This window comes from Squalius cephalus, assembly GCF_949319135.1.
Source record: "Squalius cephalus genome assembly, chromosome: 15".
Taxonomy (NCBI): Eukaryota; Metazoa; Chordata; class Actinopteri; order Cypriniformes; family Leuciscidae; genus Squalius; species Squalius cephalus.
In genome coordinates, this window is record NC_137136.1 from 16172031 (window position 1) to 16191574 (window position 19544).

At 38.1% G+C, this 19544-nt stretch overlaps 2 protein-coding genes across 2 annotated transcripts in view; both read left to right on the plus strand.

The window, feature by feature from the left end:
- The window catches only part of erfl1 (Ets2 repressor factor like 1), a 33477-nt gene extending 24857 nt beyond the window's left edge, over nt 1-8620 (plus strand). The window contains exons 3-7 of the mRNA XM_079895832.1: nt 492-568; nt 2839-3073; nt 4479-4665; nt 6206-6335; nt 7596-8620. Of these exons, the coding sequence (XP_079751958.1) occupies nt 505-568; nt 2839-3073; nt 4479-4665; nt 6206-6335; nt 7596-8428 (1449 nt within the window). The 5' untranslated portion in view covers nt 492-504 and the 3' untranslated portion in view covers nt 8429-8620. The remainder of the gene's footprint in view (nt 1-491; nt 569-2838; nt 3074-4478; nt 4666-6205; nt 6336-7595) is intronic.
- A 2088-nt stretch (nt 8621-10708) lies between these two features.
- arhgef1 (Rho guanine nucleotide exchange factor (GEF) 1) overlaps nt 10709-19544 on the plus strand; it is a 43883-nt gene continuing 35047 nt past the window's right edge. Inside the window, exon 1 of the mRNA XM_079894577.1 lies at nt 10709-11045. The gene's annotated coding sequence lies outside the window, so the exon portion shown is untranslated. The remainder of the gene's footprint in view (nt 11046-19544) is intronic.

The window sequence follows — 19544 nt, forward strand, 5'->3', positions numbered from 1 at the left end:
AGTGCATAACGTGTGGAAACTGAAAAATGCTTAAATTATTATTATAAAATATCATGTGCATTTTCGTATTTTGATCATTATTGCAAAATGAAAATGTAATGCATTAAAGTGCAAACAGATACCTATGAAAACCTGGACTAATTGCTTGAGGGCCTCACATACTGTCATAGATGTTCAACATGAGATGGGGTCTTTTGAACGTGGTTCTTTGTGAAAAAATGCTCAGTGATCTTCTGCATGGCTGAAGGGACAGCCTTCGGCAACCATATTTAAAGAAACCCTTCAGATGAAAAGGCATTGATTGATTTCTGAGGCCACCGGAATGACATGCCCTCATGGTTTACAACGGCATGTTCTGACACACTGGTGTATAGCGGGTGAAATGAGTCCACAAGAATTTGTGCAGTCAAAGTATTATGCTTTAGCCTTATGTTCTGTGGTCTAACCGAAAATGGTTCACACTCAAATTTTGTTGGTTTGTGTGAATGCAGGTGTAGTGGAGGTATGGACTGTAACTGTGTTAGTGACCTGCTGCTCACGCCACCCGTCCCAACCCTCTGGACACCAGGTGAGACACCGGAAGATGATTTTTTTTTTTTTTCATCCAACTTAAATGACTTTTTCTTCACTATCATGGTTCTGTAGGATAGTAGAAACAAATGCATAGATAGTACATTGATCTTACAAGCAAGACTTATTATTATTATTATTATAATTATTATGAACAAGAGTCCCAACCAACAGCATGACACGATATGTTATCATACAACAGTTTACTCAACAGGAAGCTAATATTTAATATTAAGCAACTTACATTTTAGACACAATATTTCCAGCCTCGTTGTCTATTTTTTGTTCCGGCAATGAAAATCGTTCCAAACGAAGCCAAGGCAGAATCGACAATCCGTCTCCTAACAACCCACAGTAATAGTGTTTTGTTGCTGAATAAAACAGTGTTTTGAACGAATCGGTTAAGTTAATTATTCACTGACTTACTTTAATAAGCTGCGTCCAAAAGGCAGGCAGTGTTTGTGCATGAAGGTGCCTCACAAAACTGATTTTGGACAGACTTCTGAAGCAGTGTTTAACGGTTTAATGATCTACAGCAAAATAGAGAGAGCTCTGGTGATAACTAATACTTAATTACTACTATAGTAATTTATTGTTCGAAATTAGATGAAAAGTGGGAAAAGTAGGTAAAAAAGTTACATTTACACACAAACTGACAACCAACCGCAATTTCCAGATTCCATATCAATTTCTTAGCTCAACTGTCATGAAATGGTACGCAGAGAATTGTGGGATGATAAAGACAGACATCTGATGTAGATATCTCAGTGAACAGGGTGTGACACAATCATTGGATTTGGACATGCCTTGTTGCCATCCTATCTCTGCATTTTTAAGCTTTCAGATACAGCCAAAGACAGTCACTTGTTTCGTTCCTAAATAAATCAGTGTTTTGAATGAATTGGTTGAATGAATGATTCAAATGACTCACTCATAAAGACAATCACTTGTCGCCACCTACTGGCATAATGATGTAACTTGCAGAAAGAATCCCTTAAAGTCCCCCTGTAGTCAATAATTTTATCCCTTAAAACTCATCTTTGATCACCAAAATGACATATTTAAACGTTTATTCATGTGAATTTTTTTATTCATGCCAAAATAGCTTGAATGTAACTACACTCTTGCTTCATTTAGTATACACGGATCATGAATATGCAAATTAGCCCGCCTCACACACTCACCCACTCACTCACGCCAGCTCAGAGATGCACTCAACTTTACTCAAGTTACTGTAGTAAATGCGGCACAATGGTATCGCTCTTTACAATGTCTGACACATAACGGTAATTGCTTGACTATATCAAACAGCTAATAATGTGTCGCTAATGTTACATAAATCATGTTCCCATTCTCCATTCTCCAGAGGCAGATAGCTGTTTTCTAAAAATCAGCATCCTTAGAAACGCTTTGAACAACTTAGAACGTCAGTGGAGAAAGGCAAATATTTCATCTTAACATCGTAATATACATCATATACATAATTCACACGCTATTTTGCTAAAAGTACCCAATTTTTCATATCAACAGAAAAAATATACCGGAATAACCTGGCTTCTCTTGAGACATAGTTAATGATATGCTAAAGCTCGCCTGCACATTGACGTGATTGCTTGCAAGGTAGTTTGTGACATAAGAAACACCAGCAATTTCAAACTGCATTTTTGAGACTGTCTTTGGTTTTACTGGAGTTTTAAGGACAAAATACTCAGCAATGGTGTTGACATGAATTTGCACATGGTTTGTCTTAAAGCATAAAGCATATTAAAAACACCACATAGACACATTAACGACATTAAAAACTTGGTTTTCACCATAGAGGGCCTTTAAAAATCTCAACTACTAAATGTATAGACTGCTTTTACATAGATAGTCTTTGAGAGAAACAGTAAAAAGTCCCAAAATGCAGCTCGGCCAATCAAATTCAAAGACCAGAAATAACTGTTGTATAAATTCAGTTTCAAACAAAAGGTAGAATTGATATTCATTTTTTGTTCCTGGTTGTCATCACAGGCTGTTTGCTGCAGTTTGAACAATAATTTAGTACATGTACACAAAATTGAATCAAAATCAATTAAAAATAAAAAAGAGAGAAAGTTCTCTTACCTATACTTGTTTAAAACACAGGCTAACTACTCCCTAGGCTCAAAATACCCTATTGAACCACCCATCGCTTCATCAGTTATTTAGACAGGAATGCTCTTAGCAAGTAGCAAAACCAACAGGCCTTATCCAAATCCTTTCACTTACTTGCCTCCCTTTCCTCAGGCATCGCCTTCCCAGACTGGGCCTATAAGCCAGAGTCAAGCCCAGGCTCCAGGCAGATCCAGCTGTGGCACTTCATCCTGGAGCTGCTGCAGAAGGAGGAATACCAGGGGGTGATTGCCTGGCAGGGAGACTATGGTGAATTTGTGATCAAAGACCCAGACGAGGTGGCAAGACTGTGGGGCATTCGGAAGTGCAAACCTCACATGAACTACGACAAGCTCAGTCGAGCACTTAGGTATGCACAGCATGTGTGGGTTTCATATTCAAAGGATTGTTTTCTGTGTTAATGCTTAATTGCTGCCTTTTATTGTTCTCTCATGCAATATGTATATTCTAGATGATGTGCTTTGTTGAGTACACAGTGTGTTTGGCTGTTTCTTTTGTGGGTATGTGTTTTTATCTTGCATCTTATGGGGGAAAAACATCATTTATTTTTTCCTCACATAATATCCTGTATAAAAGCCTTGGTCGCTCCATGCTTGATGCTTGATAGTATGTGGATATTTTAAGTGCTGCCTTCCCTCCAAAGAACATCAATACAGTCCAATTTGTGGAATCTTTGAACATCTAAATGGATTCTGGATGTTCTCCGGCAAGAGGCTCATATAAAGAATACTTGTCGATGGGGATTTTGAAATGAAGTCTAAAATTGATTCGTACCTCACCGAAATTCTATGTATCAGATCTCTTTTCAAACTCCAAACTCCAACATAAAACTTTTCAGGTTTGAACTTTGACCCTGGTTGAAGTACTTCTGCTCTTATTCATGCACATTAGCTTAGCCATTTCTCATCCCGCCTTTTTTATCGCTCTGCTCCCCTCCTACCCTCCCCCAGCCTCCCTTTAATAGATGCTGTCGCTAGCTGCTAATTGTTATGAATAGGCACAGGCCATAATTAGCCTCGTTGATTAGCCTTGCTTAATTGCTCAATTAAGGGGCACAATTGCCACATAAAATAAAAGCTTACAAATTATAGCGCCGGCAGATTGCATCACGGGAACTCGTGTAGGCTGCCGGACCGGGTAAAGTGAAGTCAAGCATAAAGTGTGCTGAGATTAAAGAGCCTCGCTCTCATGCACAGGTGAGCATCCTCAAAGCATTCTGACACTCGTGATGAGCGCAAACGGCTGATGGGCAGCGGAAAAGACTCTGTATAGATCCATCTCTTATTTCCAACTGACTGATATGCCGTCGTGTGATGCTGAGGGAAATCTAAGCGGTCATCACCATGCAGAACGGGCAGCTGACAAGGCTGGCATTCCCAAATGAAGGCCATGACCCTGGAAAATGTTTCAGTGGAGGTGAAGGCAGCCTTTCCCCGCTTTAAAGCGATAGTTCACTTAAAAATGAAATCTGTGTCATGATTTATACATCCTAATGTTGTTCCAAATATGTATGGCTTGAAGAACAAAACTACGTTGTAACCTTTTGTATGCACACAAACCCCTGAGACATAATTTTTTGTTCCACAAAAGAAATGGAACGACATAAGGTAAATTATGACAAAATTTTCTTTTTTTGGGTGATCTATCCCTGTAATTCAAGCATTCATTCTTGTATGCACAGATGCAATCGTGTTTTCTTTTACAAACATTTACAGCTTATTTTATTGTATTTTCTGTTGTTCTCCATCCTGCAGGTACTACTACAACAAACGCATTTTGCACAAAACTAAAGGCAAGCGCTTCACCTACAAGTTCAACTTCAGTAAGGTGGTTCTGGTGAATTACCCGCTTCTGGACATGGCCAGCTCTCCGTTCCTGCTGGCCCAGAACCACTTCAATGGAGGAACAGCCACACCAGACTGCAGCCCTGTCACACCCGAGGTATGAGGGAATAAATGCATCGCAGTGAGTGTGATTACAGATAACAGAACAAACAATCTCAATATAATGAGAGACAGGAATGAACCGCCAGGTATAACAGAAGAATGAAGTCAGACAAAAACCCGGAGGGCTGACGTGCTCTGTGATAATAACAGCTCTATTGCCAGTGTTTAATGATTGATGTTTTTTTCTATCCATACTGTATAAGGCTTTCTGTATTAGCTTTGATGTGAGGGATCAGGCTATTGATTGTACAGAGCCAATCAGTATGTAGGTATCTTTTTTGTATTTATTGTATGTATTTTCTGTAATTGCTCTACTCTAGCATTAGTGTTCAGCAATTATTTGTTTTCGGTCAATGTTAAACTTTAACTAAAATAGTTATCATTTGGATACTAGAGGCAAAGCATAAATTTATGTCCTGCTTGAATACAAATAGTCTGAGAATAGGTTTTATCAATAAAGGTTTAGTCAAATCTGAAATTATAAATGGGTTAAAAGAATAAAATGGTGGTAAATTTGCTACACGAGGTAACTTCAAACAAGTAGTCTTGATAAAATTCAATAACAAATAATTCTTTTTTATTATTAACCTGATTTTACTTTAGCCTCGCAAAGTATATCTACTCAGGTCATTCTATGAGAAAGTTATCTGCTGTACATCTTGACTAGAGGAGACTGAAGGAGATGGGAAAGATCTAGAGGTGAAGAAGAAAGTAGAGAGAATGTCAAAGATGGCGTTAAGCAGCCTTAAAACAAAAGAAGACATTATCCCTTTCCTCTTATCCCAGTCTTGGAGGCGTACTCATCACTGCCATTGATTGAAAATGAAAGACATGTGAGAAATGAAAGAGAAGTTGGGGCTGTCAGATCAGTGCCATGTAATTAATGCGGTTTTGTTAAGCAATCCAGATTACGTAGCTTCGAAGTGTAGTCCTGCCTTTCTCACTGAAAAGAGAAGAGTGACAGAAATTATTGATCACCTTCATGTCACTAATAATAATAAAAAAAGAGAAAATCTTTATGCCGTTCATCTGCTAAGATTCCTGCAATGACTTCCAGGTTTTCTTTATTGAGCTTTATCCCCCACCACCCTTTTCTAATCTGCTCCCAAAAGCCGTTCCACATTTTGTGAGGTAAAAAGCCCTGGATCTCTTTGTGGCCTGTACTCTTACTGACATCTTATGAAGTCTTTAAGACAAGAAGTTTTTTTTCTTCAAGATTTCGAAGACAGTGTTTAAAATGTCATGATAGTTTCACATTTCTTATCATCCTTTGAATGTAAATTTACAGCAGTGATATTAAAGAGTACATATTAAACATCCCATAAAATGTTTAATAAAATTCATTATAACTGTTAAATGGACAAAATTAGTATTTATATTATCAATACTGTTATATATTGGTGTAATATAGTACATTATTTTAATGTAGTCCCCCAATTTTAAAAAGCTATCCTGTCATGTCATTTATTAAACAGATTTTTCTCACTGTCTAATGATTCACACACGCTGTCTTTTCTCTATCCCATCTCTCCCAGGCCCTTCAGTCTTTATTCCCTCGTTTGCCTGAATCGGGTCGAGGGCCCTCTCTGTTTGAGCGCAGTGCAGGGGCCCCAGGGCCTGATGGGGACAAGCTGAGATTGGACACTTTTCCTTTCTTCGGCTCAGGTGAGACACAAATTTAACAAAAGAAAAAGAGACAATTATAGATTCATGTTAATTAGGGAATGTTCTTAGTTTTTTAGAGCAGTGAAATAAAGTGTGTTGAGTTCAGATATAACTGATTAGTTCACACTGTTATCAGTATGTACTTGACATTTGCACTTGCATTGCACTCTAGAACTTTCTCTGTGAGTGTTATCATGTACATATTCTCTTGTTTTTTTGGGATGTTCTGAATGTACATTGACATATCAGTGTATCAGAATGTACACGGGCATGAGTATGTCAGTGCGACTCCCCACCCCAAAAGACCCCCCACCTTCAACTCTGTTTGTCCTGAGGTCCTTTTCCGCCCTCCTCCTCTTCTTACCCCTCTCTGCCTCCCATGTGTACCCCCTGTCCTAATCCCTTCCCAAGCAGGAAGGCCCTAATTGAGGGTGCAGGCTTCAGTTTGTGGCCTGTGGGCGCCCATTACTGTGTTTTCATAAGCAAGTGAGGCCTGCCTGACTGATTCAATATTCATGTGTCTGCCAGCTACTCCTGGCCCTACATACACACACACTCTCTGGCACTGTCAAATTAGCCCTGCATAGCAAATAACACAGAGAGTGGCTGTGGAGATAAAAAGAGAGGGAGAGAAAATAAAGTAGGGAGGAATAAGAAAAAAAGAAAGACTGAGAGGAAGTATACTGTGAATATGGTTGAAAATGATGAAAAGGTATTTTTAATGTAAGTGAAAAGCATGTAAAGTATTAGGAGTGTGAAATCGGGCATATCAACTCTCATGTCATATTAGGATTATGAATTCATCTGTGAAAAAATAAGCTTGCTTGGTATGTTTTATCTTACATTGTCATATTATGCAATTAATACTTTATTGCTCAAATGATTAAGTCAAAAGTGACAGTAAAGATATTTCTAAAGTTACAAAGGATTTCTATTTCAAATAATCATTGAAGAATCCAGACAAAAAATCCTTCACAGTGTCCACAAAAACATATAACCTCAGCACAACTTTTTGTAACATTGACAATAATAAGAAATGTTTTTGATAATCAAATCAGCATATTAGAATGATTTGTAAAGGATCAGGTGACACCGAAGACTGGAGTAATGGCTGATATATTGATATATAAAGTTTTTGAAATATATGATTCATAATGTCCCTCTAGTTTTTTCCTCGCATTCTCTGTTCTCAGTTATCTAACATCTGATCTTAAACATTAACACTGGTTTCCGCTCCATGTTTTTCAATTTCTCCCACAGGGGCTCCTTGTTACTCCAAACCTCCATCCCTGTTGGGTCCTTACCCACGGAACCCGGCTTTTGACTACCCCTGGGGCTTCAACCCCTACCTCCCAGGGGCCTTTTCTCTAAACAACTGTCCCAAATTGCCTCCAGGCTCCCTCTACTGCTCAAATTTCTACCCAAACCCGCTCCAGTCCAGCCTGTCTCAGCTACCACACCCCTTCTCTTCACTCTTACCCCCCGGAGACACGACCGGGGCAGAACGTGGTCAAACGGGAGGAACTAACGGTCAGCCCCCCAGACTCTGCATCCCACCGTACCCAGGGAGCGTGCCGCTGGGTCGGACTGAGCTGGGGAATGGGGGTACGGGTGTAGGTGACCGGGAAAGAGGGGAGACCAACACCGGTGTTATAGGTGGAGGTCTTGGTTTAGGGTTAGGCCTAGGATTGGGATTGGGTTTGGGTGGGCTTGGCGTCGGAAGCGGAGGAGGAGGCCGTCAAAGCCCTTCCGAGCGGAGAAAGGGTGTGAAGCAGGATCCAGAGTCTGACTCTGAGCTGGAGATCACAGACCTGAGCGACTGCAGCTCGGAGAATGAGAACGAACCGGACTTCCCTCTAAGGAAGGAGCCAGGGCTGGGTGGTCGCTCACACCTTCTAGAGGCCAAATCCGGGGGTCTCGGGGGAGTCCTGCCCCCTCTTTCTTCTCTTCCTCCACCTGTGTCTCCACATCCCCTCAAAAGTCTGGGAACCCTGACTCCTCCACCGTCATCCCTGCCTCCATCCCTCTCTCCCTCCCTCAGTATGGTTGACCGGCAAAGGGAAACAGAGACACTTAAACTTGCTCACAGTTAATATGTTCTGTTGTGTGAATTTTGATGTCTTGCAGGTTCTCTTTTTCTGTCTGTGTATTCCTGCATTTGTGAAATAATGCTGTATATTCCCATTTCATTTTTCCCCTTCCTCTGTTCCGGTGTCCTCCCAAGCCACTCATGCAGTTCCAATATCAGAGCTTTCAATTTCTGCTTTCTTCGATTTCTGTATCGTACAATGAGACTCTCAATGCAATCATAGTTTTTGTCATTTTGAGAGTAGAAGTGCAGCACACACACACACACACACACACACACACACACACACACACACACACACACACACACACACACACACACACACACACACACACACACACACACACAAATAGCTTTTCAGATTAGAATGTTTAAATATCTAAATAATTCTCATTCTCTAATCTCAAACAGAGCTATTTTATAGCCAAGACAGCACAGTAATGGAATATGCATATCTTTTATCACCACTTTCTGAATTGCACTGCATTCTGGCCATGCTGAGATAGGCAGTAAGTTTGTTCTGCTTGGTGTATTTCACAGACTTTTCCATAAGTTAATGCTAAGCTCTGCAATACAGTGTTCAGCTGAACAGTGTAACACAAGCAAAATGCAATAATGGCAACACTGATAGTAATTTTAAGGTGATTCAGTGATGCAATAAAGCACTTTTGTTTTATTGTGCCGATTCAGAAAAATATATGGTCAAACATTGCCATCTTGTGGTTATATTTTTCAAAGCCCTTCATAGATTTTTTTTAAGAGAAACTTTTATTTATGCATTTATTTATTTTAACTTTCAAATTTCATGTTCAGTCCATGTCTTTTTTTAAAACGTCCAAAAACTTTATGAGCCTGAGAATGAGAGACAGAGTCAATACTGCTCATGTCATTGAATATTTAAAGTTTGTATCTATTTCATTGTATATATTTTATTATTGTGTACATTATGTTTAATTACTATTACTATATGGGATAGTTGTATTGGTGTCATTTTACTCTCTACCTAATTGAAGAGTGATATATGAGACAGGGAAATGGATAAGTATATGTGTAGTGACCCAAAGTTGACCAAGAAGGAGCAATTGTTTTTCACATTGCTCATAAGAATAGAGTTTAGACAGGGAGGTGTGCAAAAAATGTTCTGCTCCCTCTAATTGTGCCCTGTGGAAATTTTCTCCAGATACCTCAGAAACGTAGATGACCCTACTGGACTGAGTTATGCTGCTAGTCTCATCTTTCAATAATTCATTCACCCAGTGGTGATGTACTATAATTAATCAAGTGTGAATAATATTAGTTGCAGCATCTGCTCATTTCTTTAACCAATGTTCATTCTAATGTTTAAGTTTGATATATGAACATCCAATCTGAATGTAAAGACAATGCATAGGAGCAGAATGACACACATTGATGAATGGATTTAACATTGAAAACTATTCAGACAAGACCTAGAACAAGTTTAATACAAAGGCAAAATAAAAGTAAGGTTTTGCCAAACCTGTGCCAACAATATTCACGGATATATTCTTACAGTTCTTTGGAAAGTTCTTATCTGATTCTAGATAAGAATTTGAAAGAGTTGTTACATGATAGTTGGTGCCCTTGACTTGCCCTTACTAAAGGAGATTTCATCTGTACATAGAACCTTGTGTATTTGTGTGTACACATTGAAAAGGAAAAAAAAATACCATTTACCTAACAGTAAAGATTTTTCTTTGTTTTATTGTGAAATTTAAAACAGAAAGGATGACTAGAACAAAAAAATGAGCAAAGAGTAATATCTTCAAAAGCAATAAACAATATTCTTGAGATTCAATTGCAAGAGTATGGATTTTTATCTGGCGTTCAGTAAGCCTATGTGATTTTAGATCAAATGGACCCAATTAAAAATACTCGGTTTTCTGTCTGTGTCAAAAGTTTCATGAGGTAGTCAACATCCTGTCAGTTTCCAAACTCGCTGCATTTCTGAGATTAAATAGATAAATGGAAATGATGGATAAACATCTAGAGATCTAAGAGGCCTACCATATTTCCTGCGCATACAAAAATCTATATGAGTGCACTCAATGCAGTATATTTCAAAAATAAAACAAAATGCAATCTATGATGGAGTTTCACCTACAGGTCTATATCATGCACCCCAAACACAGACTTAGCTCGGGTTCACATTCATAAATCGTGAATATGTCAATAGTAATGCCACGGAGAGCCGAACACACGTTCAAGAGCCCTGAGAGCCATTCAAATGGAGGGGAACAAATTTAATGTAACACTGAACGGAACCATACGGGCATACATGAAAGATTTTTTTGGACATCTTTCGGCCTCTGGTGGTCGCAAGTCACACAGGAAGAGGCAGTGGACGACGAAAAGTTACGTTTCCAACGCAAAATACACATAGCTTTCTGTCGAATGCACTTGGTGGTTATTGAACACATTCAATGATCATCTGCACATTAAGAATAATGATTTAGTCCTGCTTTTATATCTGCTGTCAAACGTCGCGCGCTTGAAAATTTTGTCTCCACTTCCGCGTACAATGTTTTTTTCCAACGACATACGACAACTTTAGAACAGGAAGCCTTCAGAGGCGGTTGTCACTTCGTCTCACCTTTTAGAAGGTAAGTTTTCAGCTTAAAGATATGGATTATGGTCTGTTTAGATTGTATTATTTTTCTTGTGCGCAATGATTTGATTTGTCATCAGAGGGAGCATTCGCATGCTTGATTACTAGCATGATCCGCGAGCGATCCGATCCTGCCAGTTTGCCTCTGCTCAGCAAGAGGAATGTTGTGTTTGGCTACAATGTAACCTTTGCCAGCATTCCTATTATTTCCGTCGACCCGCGCCTCTATTTTCAACAAACAGACAGCGACGATAATATTTGAATCTAGCTTCTCATCGAATCGATATGTTTTGAATAAGCAAATATTGCACTCAGTCTTTGACAGCTAAACAGTTTTACTTAAAATGTCTCGAAAAATGTTTGCAGTAGCCTACATGCAAAAGCAGTGTCAACATAATCACCGTTTGCGTTGTTATTGATATTTCAGCCTGATCAGCAATGACGTTAAGCGCTATTGCAATTCATTTCATACATTTATAATAAGCTGATTATATCAACTGTAGTTCATAGCATGCAGGTAACACGAGTCTTGAGTTTTTTTTTTAATTATGAATTGGATTAATATTACACAAATAGCAAGAGATATGTTGTACTGCATATGAGCACGGCTGTAATTCCGCGCGATTGTCATATTGCATTTATACAACAGTTAAATACACAAGAAACTAATATACATTTCTTCTCCGCCAAATAAAATAGTTCCAAAATAAACCAGTGCAACAACTTTTACTGATCTCCAACCAACAAACAAACTGAAAGCCTGGTCTGGATCAACATTAATAAGTGGATTTGCATTCCTTGCTCCAGGCCTTCTATAAATCACTGGGCTGTTGCTCCACCCCGTGTTTTGTATGTCACTGGTGAGAGAAACCCCGGTGAGAAGAAAATACTAATTGCTGCAAGCAAAATGTCACCGCTCCTCTTCTATCGTGAGAGAAAACAGTAACTTCAGAAAACTTGCTCCTAGCTTTGTTTCAATTTCACACCACTCACATTCTCCGGTCTTTATCCCTGTGCTGTTATATTAAATAGGCCTAACTGCACCCTTGAAACACCACTCAACCTATCAAATTTGAGCCAGAAATTGCTTACTGTATAATGTTTGATACGTTTATAATAAGCCCTGGCTAGCAGAAACAAATATGGTTTATTATGAGTTTTATTGATGTACTTTAATAAACTGAGTACAAATTGTAGCCCTTGTACTTGTCCATGCATAAATTATCTTTAACTTCAGACTCAGTTTGTTTTTACAGTTTGTCAAGGTAAATTGATGTAGTTCATTGTTTACATTTTATGTTTGTCTTCCAGGTAATTTGTTGTGTAGAAAACCACCGTAGTCCATTACATTTTTGGGCGAGGAGCACTTAAGAAGCATCGTTAGTCTTGATGTAGTTCCTAGCTACGACCGTCTGACAGCTAGAGTGAACTGGGATTAGATTAGTTTAACCTTCATGGAGTGAGCCTTGTTCATATTTATTGGATGCATTTGAAGAGAAATTGCAGTCATCAGTTAACCTGCCTGTACTTCTTTATCAGCTGATAGTACTCGGGTTTCATCCCAGTGTTGTTTTATGTAAACATTCTCATTGCTTGTTTCCTTTATGTTGCTGCATTTTAATTATTTGGACTGAATACGCACCACTGTATAATGTATAATACTTTAAGTCAGTTCAGTTCAGATTATTTTGTTATATAGATTATTTTGTCATAGGACTAACACATGGAATGGCCAAACACAAGCGGCGTTGTTGTAGAAGTTTGTGGTATTACGTTACTGTAGTTCATAATGGAAAAACAGGAAGACAACAATAGGTACTTAGTTGCAAAAAGTTTTAGGTCAACATTAAAGAGCTTCAGGCCTTTTGGCTAGATGGTACAACCCATTACAAAGAGATTCCTAATTACTGTAGTTCCGTGGAAAAGGTGGAATGATTAGGATGTCACGAAAGCCAGTTGGATTGGCTATGTACACGGTCTGCAAGATTCATATTTGTATTAATAATCTCGAAGTAAGTCGTCTTATCTAGAATCTGTACAATCTTCCTTTAGTATCAATTATTAGAATGCACTACTGTATGCGGTCAGTAAGATTTTTATCATGTTTTTGAAAGACGTCACTTATTTTCACTATGATTGCATTTATTTGATCAAAAGTAAAGTAAAATGTATATGTTTTCTATTTTAATAGATTTTAAAATGTAATTTATTTTTGTGATTGCAAATCTGAATTTTCAGCATCATTCCTCCAGTCTTCAGTGTCACATGATCCTTCAGAAATCATTCTAAAATGATGATTTGTTGCTCCATAAACATTTCTTATTATTACCAATGTTGAAAAAAATTGTTGTGCTACTTAATATTTTTGTGGAAACCTTCATCCTTTTTTTCAGGATTTTGTAATGAATAGAAAGAACAGCATTTATTTGAAATAGAAATGTTTTGTAACATGTAAATGTTCTCAGTCACATTTTACCAATTTGATGCATCCTTACTGTATAAAAGTATTAATTTAATTCCTCCAAAAAGTCTTACTTAAAAAGCTTGCCAAACTTATCAAAATTTTGAACATTAATGTATGAAAAACACTTCTAGGTATTTTAGAAGTGATCCTTTAAGTTGCTTCAGCTGTTTAGATTAGTACAAGTTAGGGTTGTCAATACCAAGTAGTATTGTAATACTTCTTTAATCGTGTGGATGTGTCGTTATTGCAGGGGCTATTCTGTTGTATTGCTTATTTACAGTTTGCATGAAATTTTATCATAATTATTGCAGTGATAATTCATAAATAGTACAGTTCTGAACATATGTTTTAATTTCTGTCAAAAAGATGCTGTCAAATTCTCACATTGTGTTTCATTCCGTTGTGCTCCGTTACAGGTCCAGTGTAAATGACACCTAAAACACTGGACTTAAATAATACATGCCAATGAGTTTAGATTGCTTGAAGCATACTGTATATTGTATGAGAATATACTCTACCGTGCATCACGGTACTACCATTTGTGAAAATACTGTGTGTGGCACTGCCGGTATTTCAAGGCTTGGGCATCACGTTACTACTGTATCACCTGTAGGCTACACTGAGCAATAAGTTACTCAGTATAAGTTGGTGAAGTACTTTTCTCCCAGATTTGCCATTTGGGTGGATAATAACTGAAACAATGGAGGTGTCTTACCACTTCCTCTTCCTGTTCTGACATTGCTCGTCTCTCTCTCTCTCTTACTTTCATACAGAGAGGCAAGTACAATCTTGTCCAGACAAATGCTACTGACTCTTTCTTTTGAATGCAGAATGATTAGGAATGCAGACCATTTCATTTTGTATCTCTCCTTTACCTTCCTTTTTCTCACTGTGTCTCACTTCCTCTCATACACTGTGTTGTTTTTCAATAGACAGTTAGTGCTTTGTGTTTACTCCTGGAATGGAGAATAATGCCATTAGACCATAGGAATTATAATGTGCTGCTTATGGGAAATCATATTTTGTAATAACAAGTGGCACACAGTAATTTGAAAAAAAGTTAAAGGGCTTGTTCACCCAAAAATAAAAATTTTGCCATAGTGTTGTCAAAATTGCCGACTTCGGTACCAAGTCGTTACTGAAATTTAAAAAACTAGTGCAAAGTGCCCGTGCAAAATCAGTTTTTGTGTGTTTTTAGTAATTGTTGGTTTGGTGTATTTGAGTGCTCATTGTTACAATTACACAGCAAAAGTTCAGTGACATTTTTATTTGTGCATGGTAGAAAGCAAATACTGATACTGACATAATGACATACAATAAATATGGAAAATTGGACTACACGATTGAGGGAGCAGGCTACACAATGAACTATAGAAAGCGCTATGCTTGAGCAAACAGTTTGTGAATAGGCTACTACAAATGATGGCCGTGAAAGAGACTGTGAACGCATTGAATAGGATATGTTTAGTTGGTGAATAGCATAGGCTACTATTACACAGTATAGCGAGCGATAACGTTAAGCGCACCAGAATCAAATATAATATTCAGAAATAAACAGTGTAGCTGACTTACAGATCGAGTTTGAGAGCTCGGTGAATAGCGTAATTGATGTGTTTACAACATGTTTTTGAAGCGCTGATCATTGTATCCAATCACAAACATATTTGATGAGCGCGTGAGCACAATGAGCAATCTGAGGTGTTTACGATTCTGCTCAACAGCGCTCAAAGCGTCACAAATGAAGATCTTTTTAATGAAATCTGAGCGTTTTCTGTACTCTCCATTGACAGTCTACGCAACTACCACTTTGACACTTCAAAAAGTTCATAAAGAGATCGTAAAACTAATCCATATGAATTGAGTGGTTTAGTCCAATTTGTCTCAATGCTGAAAATATTTAATTTAGGCTTTTATTTACATATAAATATTCATCAACTCACACATCAGTTGTGGTAAACGAAAGCTCAAGCATGATCGCTTGAAGTACTCACTGCTCTTGACTGAGTAACTTTTGTAGCTTTAAAAGCAACCATTTGTAATTCATGCAGTGCCAGTGATGATTGTGCGAGTGTTTTACTCTTTACATTTTATTACTTGATTCAGTTTCTTTAGTAGGCTATTACGTGATAGTTTCATTTGAATATTTCTTTTAGACCTAAAAAACAACTTAAACTACTTTTTTTAGTTGTATCTTTGTTCTATTGTATAATAATTCTTGTAATTAATTCTTTATTCTTATTTAATTACTTATTGTTTAGAATCTTTACTTGTCTTCAATAAGCACTTCAATAATAACGTTTTACTTAAGTATTATTTTTTGCTGTGGTATTGAAATAATTGAGAATTGTGAAATTTGAATGTCATCTACGATGTTTGCATCTTTACAACCTTATTTCCAGAAAAAGCTATATATATACTATATATACCATTATCGTGAAATAAAATGACTCGTATCAAGATATTAGACTTTGGTCATATCACCAACCCTTATTGGACCCCATTGAATTGAGTATATACACATTTTTTCCATACATGTTTGGAAACATGTAGTTGATTAAATGTTGACAGAATTCAGGTGAACTGTCCTTGAAGGCCTCACATAACGCTGTTTAAAATGAATTTTAATATGAAAGATCTGTTGCAAAAAAATTCTTGTACAAATCGTAGTAAGTTTGTGTGCATGCATGAACGTCTGTGCAGCAGGTGAGAACATGATATCTTATTTACTTGACTGTGATCTCATGTTCTCACCTGCTGCACAGACATTCATGGATTGTATGGAGCTTTAAATTAGCTAATTCGGTTTTCTGGTAAGTCAAGTTTGCTAATATATCTACTGAAATTAGACATCAGAAGGCAATCAGTGCAAAAAGCAGCAGAATGTCTCCTGCTTGTGTGTTTATGCAGTGACAAAGCTCTCACAGTGTGCTGGGGATGTGTGTATACGGGTAATGTGATGTTTTTGGCATGCTTTGCTGAGGCAACAGAAACTGTTGGTGTTCTCTGACCCATTAACAAAGAACCCTATGTCTTGTCATGAGTAATAGTAGTGGCGTATGTCTGGGTGGGAGGTATGTTTGTGGAAGCTGGCAGTGGATGTGTTCGCAGTGTGAATTGTGGTTGTAAGTTGTTAGGAAGCAAAGGTGTATGTGGACGCTTTAACCTTATCCAGATATATAATTGGAAAATACAAAGCTTAAAGTGAGCTAAATATATTTTGTAACGGTGACAGAGATGCAGTCTAAAAGAGAAGGTACAAAATATGGGATATGTCTTCATGTGAAAAGGCCAGTTGAAACAAGGAAATGGAAAGTTCAAGAAGACAGAATGAAGGAGAGATTGACTAAATTGACTACAGAGCAGTGAAACTAAAGGATTTTTTTGTAATGGAGCCTCTGAGTTGGTAGTCAATGACAGCAGGAAAAAAATTGTCTTGGCTGTTGTGTCGTCTCTTGCTGTGAGTGATGTTTTTTTTAAGATACCGTGTCAACTTAAAAGTTGTCAACTTAAAAAAAAAAAAGTATGTCTCTCACTATCCCTTTGTTCTGCAGCATTTTGTCTGTCTTCATCCATCTGCTCACAGGGAGTTGCCTGTAGTTCGCTTCAGGTGCGTTCTCACTGACTATGAATTCAAAGCGATCTGATCTGAAGTCATTCATTCATGGAGAGGCAGAAGATGATCAGTTGGATTTAAGCGATTGTAGGAACAGCACATGATTTAATCTCACAAAAACATGATGGTGGTACTTAAAGCTTGAAGTGCTGATTTTTCTTAGTGGTCACAGGACATTTGGACTAGATTTATTATCTTTTAAAAAATTTCACTAGTGTTTTGGTATTTTAGTTAAAGCGTAACTCTCGCCAAAATGCAACTTAGGGTCTTTTTGTTAATCTACCCGAGGCAAACTTTCGTTTAAAAGCATAATTACAATGGAAACGCCACTTTTAAGTTTGACCGTATTTTCGATTTCGGTCAAATTGCCTTTTGAATGGGAGTGCTTGTGGCACTTCTATGATAGCATAAAAATCGCTATTTTTAAAACACTAAGAAGGCTCGACACAACATGAAACTTTGCTCGAAGTATCACCAGGGGCTCTACACATGAACTCGAGCATTGAAAACATTGGTTGTGTACACAGAGTTTACTAAAAAGAAAGATTTTGAATAACTCACTGTAGCTGTTGTTGATTCTGTCCGCCGGCATTTTGTCAGTCAAAAATAGTCAATCTTTTAATTAGTTAAATTAAATAGTCGATTTTTTAATAGTCGAAGGTTTAATTTTGTAATTGTAATCTCTTTTTTTAAATTAATTATTTTTTTTTTTTTTACATAGAACCACAATTTGTTCCATCTCTTTGTGGTGATACATACTGTATTTCATCAGAAACCGCACAATACTCAAAATAATAGCATCAGAGAGTCTGTGATCAAAGTTCTATTTGTCGGAAATCGCAACTACACCCCATACTGCAGCATTTACTGGCAGTGATTACGCAGTAAATGTGCCATTACTGCTACATTCAGCAGTTACTATCATCACTCTCTGCAACTCTGGAACATTCATGATTCCACAATATGGACTAGATAGATCCACTGGCACTCAGATCTTGTCAGATTGCCTAAACTGGACAGTAGCTATATAGTGGATTTGCCAAGTTTTGCAAAGTTAATGGCATAGAATCCTTGAGATTAGCTTGAGGTTGTTTGGATCAACTAAACAATTTGCATTGTCTTTACATTGTTTCTCTGAAATCATGTGCAGTGCACCATATGTTTGCTGTGACAACTTTGCTGCATGCCGGTTTATTATAGTGGTGTCGTCGATTTCTGATGTACCTGCCCCTAAATTTCACGTGCAAGCCAGCAAGGGTTGGTTGCTTTACATGTTGTTCATTGTCCAGCATTAAAAAAAAAAAAAAAAACTTTTTTTTTCTCTCTATATTTCCATTTTGTTTTCATTCATATTGTAGTGCACATTTATATTTTTGCTAACGATAATAACCTTAATTGGAACTAAGTATGATTCAGAAGCCGAAATGAATAGTTAAAACCGTTGGAATTATTCATTACCATAGCTGTGTTGTATGTTTGATGCAAGGGCATATGCCAGAAAATGATGTGGTGTTCCAGGATCCTCCCTCAGATGTTTGGTGGTGAGACGTGATGCAGGCGGGTATCGCTGAAGAGAAACGAGTTGCAGTCAGGTTGAGTCAGATCGCCCAGGGTGGAGTGATGAACTGACAGAATGATGGATGCGGTGACAGGACTGTGGAGGGGAAAGCGAGCGAGGCTGGCGGAGGGCAGGAAAATGATTTGATGTGGTGATGCCAGTGTTCAGATCTGGGAGTTGAGCTACGGAGTGATCACCTGTCTCCATTGAGACTACTTGTTTTGACCGAATTCTAGCATTTTGCTTTTGTTCCTGGCACATTTTCAAGAGGTACAGATATAGTCATCTCTCAGACTTGACTCAAAATGGAGGTTAAAGTTGGATGATCTACCAGCTAAAAGGACTTTATAGTTGTTTCTGGGAGTGTGTTTTAGGCGTATAGTCTAAATGTGGTTGACTCCTTAAAGAGGGTGGGTTGATTCCTGGCTGCAGATCACAGTGTTGGAGCTTCCTGGCATTCCCTGCACCTCCAGCACTCAGCCTGTTGGACACAAATGCTACATGATGTAAAGTTCCTGAATAGCTTTTCTCCAATCAGAGATGTTCAACGTGAGAACATACATGGGCACGTGTATGAAACAGATGCATACTCAGACGTTAACTCACTCTTACACACAAACTCGCTGAATCCTGGTCAGCGTGCCTGTGGTGGAGCAGGTCTGTTGGGCTGCCGGACAGGCCAGGTTTGTGTGCAGTCAAAGGGCTCTGTGTTTGAAGCGGGCTGATTACTCCCTGGACTCGCAGCCCACATTTGGAAACAGTTAGAGGGAGACTGCAAGCTGCCACGGCCTCTACCAATCAATGCGGCTGTGCGGCACTGGTTCACTCGCCTGGCAGCATTTAATTTTGCACCCATTGG